A 10,872-nucleotide genomic window follows, 5' to 3' on the forward strand; every position below is an offset into this window, starting at 1 on the left:
ATCTTAGCTAAGTCAAAGATGTAAATACTTTACCTTTAGGGTTTATTTACATTTTTTTTATTTCTAAAGATTATATTGAAATTTTTTACAAGATCCCCTTTTATACTATTCGAAATTTGTGATATGTGTACAGGCACCACTTTTCAAAATAATTAAAATAAAATCAGTAACACAACAGAAAATTTGGCCAATACTTCAAATAAAACCAACTCTATTCCCACCACACACCCCCTCCTACAAATGCATCTCCCTGACACACACACACAACTAAAAATAATTTTTAGTATTTCCTTCAAGACTTCTTTCACGTGGATTTTTACGTGGTTATAATCCTGGTAGACATAAAATGAATTAGTATACCACTCTACTCACTTATAGCAGAGGCACGAATCTCAATTACTCTGGAGACCTTGTAAGCACTTGCAAGGGCCACATAAGAGTCTTCAGTGCATGCCCAACCCTTACATCTGATATTTCAGCTAAAACTCACGTTTAGACCCTGTTTCCAGAATTGAAAGATTTCATTTTTCCTTTTTCTCCCCAAAGCCCCCCAATACATAGTTGTACATTTTTAGTTGCGGGTCCTTCTAGTCGCGGCATGTGGGATGCCATCTCAGCATGGCTTGATGAGTGGTGCCACGTCCACGCCCAGGATCCGAATCCGTGAAACCCTGCGCCGCCAAAGCGGAGCGCATGAACTTAACTACACGGCCACGGGGCCGGCCCCTGTTTCCAGAATTTAAACAAAGTCAGTCTTTGGAAAGGAAACAACCAGTGAGACTGGTGCCCTTTACAGCCTGGTCCACATAGTCTGCAAGGAATTAACTTCTCCCATATGTTAGATCCTGAACTGGAACAATCCCAAACAATTCTGAACCTTCCTGGGGACAAGCAAACCTTCAGCCTCCACTGAAGTACACACCTGATATCAGAGATCTTCAATTTCAAAAAAGCAGATTCAAAACAACCTACATGGGAATTACACCACTTTTGTACAATGAAGCATTTATTACATATATTTTAATTTACATATTAAATACTTAAGTTATCTCTAGATGGTGAGATTACAGGTGATTCTTATTTTCCCTATTTTGCTTACTGGCATTATTTAGGTTCGTTTATTGAAACAATGAAGATCTACAAAAATAGTTTAGAGGCCGGCCCCGTGGCCAAGTGGTTAAGTTCATGCGCTCCCTTTGGCGGCCCAGGGTTTCGCCAGTTCGGATCCTGGGCGCGGACATGGTACCACTCACCAGGCCATGCTGAGGTGGCGTCCCACATGCCACAACTAGAAGGACCCACAACTATGTACCAGAGAGAGAAAAAAGGAAAAAAATAAAAAATCTCAAAAAAAAATAGTTTAGCTTCTACCCTATATGATCTCAGTTGTGTACTTCTATTCATAGTCATGTGTGTGCACAAAAAAGTCTGGAAGGAAATGTACTAAAATCTAAAGGTGTCTTTCTCAGGCTAGTGGGATTATTGGTCATTTTTTGTTTTATATTTTATATCGCTCTGTATTTTCCAGCTTTTTAAAAACAGTAAGCCTCTGTTACTTTTATAATATGAAAAAGGCATTTTTTAAGACACTAACAAGATTGCCTGTGATACAAGCACAGAAAGGAATGTCATCTGCCTTTTAGCAACTCATCTGACACACAGACCCAGAGTACACACACACAACATACCAACTCCCACACGCACCTGCTCACACATACACACTCATTCTCTCATACACATACACCAGCTCCCACATACATGCTCATTCTTTGTCACTCACACACAACACATCAGCTCCCACATGCACCTGCTCACACACATGTTCATTCTCCCTCACACACACAACACACCAGCTCCCACATGCACCTGCTCACACATATGCACTCGTTCTCTCACGCACACAACACACCAGCGCCCACACATACCTAATCACACACATGCACTCATTCTCTCTCACACATATGACACACCAGCTCCTACACACACCTGATCACACACACAGACTCATTCTCACTCAGTGAAACACACAACATGCCAGCTCCCACACACACCTGTTCACACATACGTACTCATTTTCTTTCTCAGACATACAACACACCAGCTCCCACACATACCTGATCACACACATGCACTCATTCTCTTTCACACACATAACACACCAGCTCCCACACATACCTGATCACACACATGCACTCATTCTCTTTCACACACATAACACACCAGCTCCCCCACACACCTGATCACACACAGACTCATTCTCACTCACTGAAACACACAACATGCCAGCTCCCACACACACCTGTTCACACATACGTACTCATTTTCTTTCTCAGACATACAACACACCAGCTCCCCCACATACCTGTTCACACACACGCACTCATTCTCTCACACACACATAACACACCAGCTCCCACACACACCTGATCGCACACACACACTCATTCTCTCTTACACACACACCAGCTCCCACACACACCCGCTCAAACACACATGCTCATTCTCTCTCACTCACGCACACAGAAAACATACTCACACACACTCAAATTCAAGGCCAGGATGGAAACTGAAAAGGACGCTGAGGCAGCCATATGTCCCTCAGGACTTCCAGCCACCCCCAAGCAGGGGTGCAGGAAGGGAAAGCAGGGGGACCCAAGTGTGGGCACATCCTTCAGCAGCCTACTCGTGCAAGCACTGACGGGGACAGCCAGTGCCCACAAGGTTACTGAAGGACACTGCTTCAGCGTGTAGGACTCTCTGGAAAGGATCAGTGACTACTAAAACACAAATGCTGAAGTGGGCATAATAATAAAATGTAAAGATAATCTTTACAATTATAATTAATTCCTTTGAAAAATAAAACAAAAAGACACGAATCCTTTCTTGCGATACCCTGCTTTACGATGCATTGGTGGGGGCCACAAAAGCATCAGTTCTCTCAGTATGAAGGGGTCACGTTGAGGAGGAATCTTCAGAGACGGTCAAGGCCTTAAGAACAACCTATTCCAACTTCACACCTAGTGCCTGGGCACATGTGACTATGAATTCTGCTTTGCCAAGATATGACCAGAAGCCTCCCCTGTAGTCTTCTTTCTCCTTTCCTCTGCTGGTTCCTGCTAACACGGGTTACATTACACCACACCTGATCTGCCACCAGATGAGGTAATGAGACCCAAACACACCAGACACTGCTAAAGAAGGGGGGACTCAAAAGCCATCTGTATTATCAATGGGAGCTGCTTCTATTAAACATTCAGGTAATCCACTTAAATAATTTAAAATGCTTCCTTCATAAACAGATCATGTAAAAGACACTGAACCTGCTACCTCTCAAAATTTGACAAGGGTTAAGATAACCTAGTTGCTATCATCAAGGACAGTAATGTGACCAGCACAAGAGTCTCATGCACTCAATATTTTGAAACCTCAAGGTGGAAAGTACAAAAACTTATGGTCTTTATTGCTGTTATCCAGCTTATCTGAACTGTTCCTAGGGTTATTTCTAAATCATGAACGTTTAAAAAAGAACCCTTATCTTTTAGAGATATATGCTGAAATATTTATGGATGAAGTGACATGTCGGGTATGTGCTTCAAATAATCTGGGGGTGGGGAGTTTACAGATGAACCAAGACTGCAGAAACTCAGCGATGGCTTGAGAGGGCATTGAGAACAGACGGTTCTCTCTACTTTTGCATATGTTTAAGACTTTTCATTTTTAAAAGTTTAAAAATATTCATCGTGAGGTGGAATTCTTCACTTTTTCTCAACTACTTCACCATTGGAGAATATTTCTTCTCTTTGCTCCTCTATAATGTATTCTGACACTGGACTTGGAAAATGCAAGCTGAGTCAGAATAAAGGCTTAGTTAGCAAAGGTTACAAAGACACAAAAATCAGCCCTTCCTTACCCCGTAAATTATCTGCTGTCCCCCAACATCCCAGGAAGCTTGTCGGAGTCCAGGTGCTCAGATCACATCCAACACGGGTTCTTCCTGAGCAGTCTGACAGAGCACACAGAAGGGGCGATGCCACTGGAGCCCTCCCTACACGCTCCCAATGCCACCAATCCCCGAGGCATCCAACCCTTCTCCCCGAACTTAAAATCCCGCCATGAGCTACCCAAGAATTTTGACTCCTTTCTACTTTGTGATCACAAGAAAGCTCAGCCCCAAATACCAACCCAAAGTTTTTCCCACTGTGACCAAGAAGAACAATTACAACAAAAGGTGTTTCTCAAAAAAAAGGGTCTTATGGAAGTTGATAAGATGAAATTTTGTGGGAACATTCTGAGCCACCAAATCTAAGAAGCTGAGAGCCCCCTAAAGAGCATGAGTCAAAAGACCTGGGTCTAGTCCCTGTCGTAGCACTGACCATCTGGGGGCCTCAGGAAACCTATCTAATCTCTCTGGGCTTCCATTTTCCTACCTGTAAACCGGGATGAATCCCACCTGCCTACTAGCACCTTGGAGAAAAGTGGTGATGATCCAGTAAAAACACAAATTAGCCGCATATAAGTGGTCAAGTACTCTGTCAGAGTCAGAGCGATGGGAAAGAACAACAAATGTGGTACTTTCCTAACATCTCTGACGGGTGTAACGGGGAAGGGTATGTTTCACACCAGTAAAAAACAACCAAGGATGCCCAAGGTGCTTTCGGGCCCAGAGGCAAGAAGGAAAACCATCAAAAGAACTGGACGCTTTCCAGCCATCACAATCCATGCTAACTGTACAAGAAATTGTCAGTCACAGCTCTCTCTGCCCATTAGACTAAAAGATGGGAAACCCATCCTGAGTGATTTCTTCCAACCCAGAGCTAAATATGAGCATGACGCTGATGCGGACGCCGACTTTCAGGATGCTCACAGGACCGTGCACATCTATCTCCCAGAGATGAAAACTCAACAAGGAGCCCTGACTCAGGAGGATCCAGTTCTTTGCAGTGATGGCTCAAGGGACACTGTGAATACTTGGGGGGGGGCACATGGATCCCTTTTAAAAGTTGTTAATGTTACGACTGACACCCTAAATACCAGGGTGTCAATTTTACCTCTTTTCTTAAAGACCTCTTGGCTCAAACATACATATGTACTTGGGCAGCCCCCCAATAAATGTCTGCATGTGCGAGAGGTCAATAAAACACAAAAACTAGCAGATCTGCACTTTAGGCATTTCCTACTAAGTAAAACACTTAAAAGCAAACGCCAGTCATCTGTTTGATGTCTACAAGTCATTAGCCTGGTACACACACAGCCCTGCTCTTGTCTCCACCTGAGACAGAGGAGAAGGACTGGATCTGCAGGCCGGCCTTCCCCGAGAGCAGCCCAGCCCTGGGGTCCGTGTGGGACCCCTGCCCCCCTGCACTGTGCATCCCACGGCCTGTCTAGCTGCATCTCTCCTACAAGAGCGGAGCTGACCCTGACAGAGCTCTGCTCTGTGTCCATCGCAGCGCTCTCCAGCTCATTCCCTTCCCCTCGGCACAGAAGGCAAGAAGGGGATGTTTTACCATTCGCTGTCTCCCAAATGGTAAAAGGAGACAAGTCTAGGCAGAACATATGCCAGCCACACACAGTAAAGCAATTGTGCTCAAAATAGGTGTCTATTAGCATGATCCTAAGCTGCCAAGTGCAGCCCCGCCGCAAAGGCCGGAAGAAGAGGACTGCTTCAGCCAAGCCAGACCTTGGCCCTGGGCTGGGGGAGCCGCCGGGCACTTCTCCACCCTGGGGGCACGTGCCCACGCCAGGGGCTCCCCTCTGCTTAGGAAAGATCCAGCTCTTAGGAAAGATCCAGCTCATCCGGCGCCCGGAGAGGGAATACAACCTCTTTAAAGGGGGAATGCGGTTCAACCAGAGGTGAGGCAGGAGAAGCGGAGGAAAGGAAGGCGCCGGGCCCTGACCTGGCCAAGGCTCCGCCTGGCCGGGGCAGGCGCGCAGGCCAAGCTCCACACCGCGGCCTGGCGCCCACCCGGTTACCTGCTCTGCCCCGTAGACCATCGCGAACTGGACGAAATCCTCAATGCGGACGAAGCCGTCCCCGTCCCCATCCAGGGCCTCGAACACGGCCCGCAGGCGGGGGCCCTCCTCCGTACAGCCCTCGGGCTCGCTCAACAGGGGGCGGGTCTGGCTCAAGTCCAAGCAGCCGTCTGGGTCCCCGGGCCCCTCCAGCGCCGGGTCGCCCTCCGAGGGCGACGGGAAGGACGGGAAGAGGCCAGCATCACCCCGCCGGTGGTGGCCGTGGTTGCAATTCTGCACGTGGGGAGCCGGGCTCCCTGGGCAACTCGGGGGGCCGTAGTCCTCTGGCTCTTGAGTCCAGCAAAACAGCGGTTCGAGCTCTGGCAGCTGGCTGTCGGGGTCCGGTTCGGGGTCCAGATCTCGGCGTGGGTCCAGATCCAGGTCGGGGTCCAGATCTCGGTGTGGGTCCAGGTGGGGGCCGGGGTCAGGGCTGGGGTCCAGGTTGAGGTCCTGGTCGGGGCCGGGGTCCAGGTTGAGGTCCTGGTCGGGGCACGCATACAGGTTGGGATCCAGGTCTAGGTCGGGGCCGGGGTCCAGGTTGAGATCCAGGTCCACGTCGGGGCCCGGGTCCAGGTTGAGATCCAGGTCCAGGTGGGGGCCGGGGGCCGGGTCCAGGTTGGGATCCAGGTCAGGGCCCAGGTCCAGGTCGGGCCCCGGGTCGAGGTTGGGATCCAGGTCCAGGTGGGGGCCCGGGTCCAATTTGGGATCCAGGTCGGCGCCTGGGTCAGAGCCGGGGTCCAGGTTGAGATCCGGGCCCGGAAGCAGGCAGGGAGCCCCCGAGCCCGGGGTGGGCGCACGGTCACTCTCGGGGCGCGCGTCCCGGCCGGCTAGCTGCGGCCGCCCCTCCGGCCCCGGATCCCGCCCGGCGCTCAGGCCCGGCCCGGCCTCGGCGCGGGCGGCGGGGCCCAGGGGCCGCGGGGCGGGGGGCGCCGGCCGGCCCGGCTCCATCTTCAGGGGCGCGCCCCCAGCCGCGGCGCGGGCCCGCGAGGCCCCGGGAGCGGCGGGAGGCGCGGGCGGCAGACAAAGGCGCTCAGGGCGCGGCGGCGGGCGCGGGCATCCCCGCGGCGGCGCCCCGGCTGTTCGGGCTGGCGCTCGGGCCCGGCTCCGCCCTCGCCCATCGTGCCGGCGCCTCAGCGGCCCTCGGCCCGGCGGCGCGGCGGGCGCGGGCCCATGGCGGCGGGGCGCGAGGAGGCGGCGGCGAGCGGAGCCGCAGAGGAGGCCGCGGAGGAGGATGCGGACGAGGATGCAAAGCCCGAGGCCACGGAGGAGAAGCTGAGGAGGAGGATGAGGAGGAGGACTAGACGCCTGAGGTACCCGAGCGGACGCCGCCCTCGCCCCGCCCCCGCGGCCTGACGTCAGCACGTCGCGCGCGGCCGGCCACGCCCCTCGCCGGCTTGCTATAAAGGCCGGCGCGCGGCAGAGCGCGGCAGCGGCTGCTCCGGTCCCCAGGCTTATGCGGGTTGGGAGCCAGCATCCCGATGCTTGGGCGCAGGAGGCGGGCCCCCCTCCAGCCCCCACCACTCCACCCCGCCTTGGAGGCTGCGAGCGCGGGGTGACGTCACCGCCAGGGCCCGCGGGGACGGAGGCCCCGTGCGCTGTGCGGATGGATAAACTGCATGGAAGGGCGAGCGGAAACCCAAGTATGCACCTGTCACCCAAGGGCAGAGTCTTGCCTGCGTAAAGCGCTGTCGCCAATTGACAAGCAAAGCACACGATCCTCATGGGAGGGACGAGTGCACGTGGCACCGAGCACACCCCCGCGTGGCGCCCGGTGCACGTGCGCTCGCCCCTCCTCCCACAGGCGCGCGGTGGGTGTGGACCGAGCCCCTTCGGACGTCCGCGAGCGGACAGGCCGAGGGGTGCCCAGGCGGTGGCCTGCGCCGTTCTTCCCGAGCATGGGAGGGCCCAAAGATCCGGCCGATGTCGTTTGTAACGGAAAGAATGCATGGTCAAACAGCGAGATCTTTTTTAAACCTGTGACAAAGGTTTTTTTCATAGGATGCCCGGTGTTAATCGGCAGTCCACAGTCAAACCTCCCAAGCACTGTGGCTGTCTGACAACTGGCATCTGTTTGTCTAGATGTCACTATTATCAGCGGGGGCACAGGGCGCCAGATAGAAACACGGGCCCCCTGCAGCAGGCATGAAAGTGGAGACATGCAGGTTGGGAGCAGGTGAGCTGCCAGGCCCCAGGCGAGGCACTAAATTTAGCCTGTGATGAAGTGGATCAGGGGAAAGCATGAACTGGTATTTTTATACGCCGTGGGCACCAGCACCAGATATGTTTCATAAGCAGCTTTGGTGAGAAGCAAAGGAAACTGAACCTCTGTTTCCAAGTGTACAGTGAGGAGCAGTGTGTTAATTAACTGAGTCATCTCTCATGACAAAATCCCAGGATGCTCAGTACAAGATTTTGTGAGCCTGGCGCTGGGGAAAGAAAAGCAAGGTATCCCCCTCCCCAAACTATATTCTCAATTTCTTATAAGAGCAGTATGCTTTCATGAGGAAGATACTGCATTCAAAAGAAAAAAAAAAATCTCCAGTTTTGGTAAGAATTTAAAATTGGGCTGATGCCTTTGGCCAGAGACAATTTTCAGAGATGTGATGTGTCAGCCTTCCTAAATAGAGGTGTTAATGTAGGTGAGGTAGAAACGTCAGGAGGTGAAGGCTGAGTCCTGAGACAGAAGGTGCTTCTCCTGCTTCTGTGCCAATGCCCGAAAATCTGCATTCCTTGTCTGGCTCAAGTACCAAACAGAAGCCCAGCACGGAAATCAGGGACCTCCCTGCTTGGACCAGTTGAAGAGACTGTTGATGAAACATCGAAGGTGACAAGTTCCTCATCAGTCATTTGGACCTCAAGCATCCTCTCTGTGACCTATGGATGTTTTCCATCTGTAACATTCCCAATGAAATGAACCAGTTCCATGGTCCCTGCTGCCATTTCAAGAAGCTCCTCCACGCACACACACCCCCATGCACATTTTAATTTAACCAGGTAACAGGTACCCAGAAGAGAAAGAGTGGGTGGGGTGCAGCTCACATCTGTTGGTTTGTGGGTCTTGGTGAATGTCTGTGAAAATCTCCCTCCGTGAATCTTTCCTTTTGAAAGGTACTTGGGATAAACACTTATCTTTGGAACTCTCCAAGCAGGTGGGCCTCTTAGATCCCGCTTCTTTGGGAACCTTTGGGCTGTAGGGGAAGACAGGAAGATGAAGACCAGCGAGGTGACTCAGCACATTCCTGGCTGTGTGGCACAGCCCTGTTGGAGCTGCCAGGGAGCAGAGGAAAGTGGGTCAGGACACCTCGGTGGAAGGATGCGCATGTCTCCACTGGAGCAGGGCCTCTCTATCACCTGGGTGACATCTGGCCACTGACAACGGGAAGGGGAGGGTGACAGGCAAGTCTCGATTTGATCACAGATCTATTTTTTTCAATGCACATTTTTAAAAACTGGGAGGAAATACAGCAAAATTATAGCAGACATGATATATGATTTCCCCATTTTTGCTAGTCCGATGAACTGAAAATGTCATCTCATCCTGTCTTATTTGAACTTAACTAAATGCTAATGTGGTTGAGCATTTCTTCCTGTGTTTATGGACCAGCTGGATCCCACATCTGCGAACTGCCCAATTGTACCACTTGCTTGCTTCTCTACTGGGCTCTCTGACTCTCTTTAGATAAAATCTGTAAGTTTTTGATGTTGCAAATATCTTCTCCCTACCTGTGACCCCTCCATGAACTCTTTGTTAACAAAGATTAAGCAGAAATCTTTAATTCTGAGTAGCCAAACCAATCATCTTTATCCTTGATGGCTTTGCCAATCGTAAGGAAGGGATGGACTGTTCCTTAGCTGGTGCCAGTTATCTTGACAAAATCTCACAACTAGATCCCTGTGTCACATCAGATGCAAAAGTAATCACAGAATTATCCAAGACAGAAAGGTAGAAAGCAAGAATTTAGAAATTTTAGGAGACATTGGAAAGTATCTTTATGACGTTGGAACAGGAAAAATTTTTGCACAGAGTAAAAATCACAAACTAGTAAAAGAAAAGAATGGTTGAAATTTAAACACATTAAAATGTAAGCCTTCCAAAACTGTAGGGACAGAGGTCAAATGGAGGCGGGGGGGTACGGGGGGTTGTTGTGGTGAGGGCACTGCTCTGTATGTAGTCATGATCCTCTAACAGTGCGTGTTTGTCAAAACTTGCAGAACCGTGCAGGACAAAGGGTGAATTTTACTGCATGTAAATTACCTTAGTAAAAAATAATTTGAAAAAAATTAGGAGCCAGCCCCATGGCGAGTGGTTAAGTTCACACACTCTGCTTCAGTGGCCCAGGGTTTCACCAGTTCGAATCCTGGGCACGGACCCGGCATCACTCATCAAGCCATGCTGAGGCAGTGTCCCACATAGCACAACCGGAAGGACCCACAGCTAAAAATATACTACTATGTGCCAGGGGACTTTGGGGAGAAAAAGGAAAAATAAAATCTAAAAAAGAAAAATTAGCTTTACAATAAACAAGACATGGAAGCAACCTGTGTCCATTAATGGATAAATGGATAAAGAAAATGTGGTATATAGATAATAGAATATTAGTTAGCTATAAAAAAGAAGGAAATCTTGCCATTTGCAACAACATGGATGGACCTTGAGGGTATTAAGCTAAGTGAATTAAGTCAGACAGAGAAAGACAAATGCCATATGGTCTCACTTACACGCAGAATCTAAAGAAAAAAAAAAAAAAACTGAGCTCATAGATACAGAGAACAGATTGGTGGTTGCCAGAGGCAGGGGTGGGGGTGGCCAAAACGAGTGAACGTAGGAAAAATAAAATCTTTAAAAAAAAAAAGGGGGGGCCG

The 10,872-nt window shown here is 50.3% G+C and overlaps 1 protein-coding gene across 7 annotated transcripts in view; it reads right to left on the bottom strand.

The window, feature by feature from the left end:
• The window catches only part of RAB11FIP3 (RAB11 family interacting protein 3), an 81,254-nt gene extending 73,908 nt beyond the window's left edge, over positions 1-7,346 (bottom strand). For 2 of the 7 annotated variants that reach the window (XR_011524649.1, XR_011524650.1), the window contains exon 1: positions 5,971-7,102. Coding sequence is in view for 3 of the 7 variants with exons in the window: in XM_070567229.1 (XP_070423330.1) it covers positions 5,971-6,957 (987 nt within the window). In the remaining 4 variants the exon portion in view is untranslated. Of the gene's footprint in view, positions 1-5,970 lie in introns of all 7 variants that reach the window. The other 5 variants (XM_070567227.1, XR_011524647.1, XR_011524648.1 and 2 more) reach the window with 5 other exon arrangements.
• Positions 7,347-10,872: the final 3,526 nt, after the last annotated feature.

The sequence above is a fragment of the Equus przewalskii genome, chromosome 12 (genome assembly GCF_037783145.1).
Source record: "Equus przewalskii isolate Varuska chromosome 12, EquPr2, whole genome shotgun sequence".
Lineage (NCBI taxonomy): Eukaryota > Metazoa > Chordata > Mammalia > Perissodactyla > Equidae > Equus > Equus przewalskii.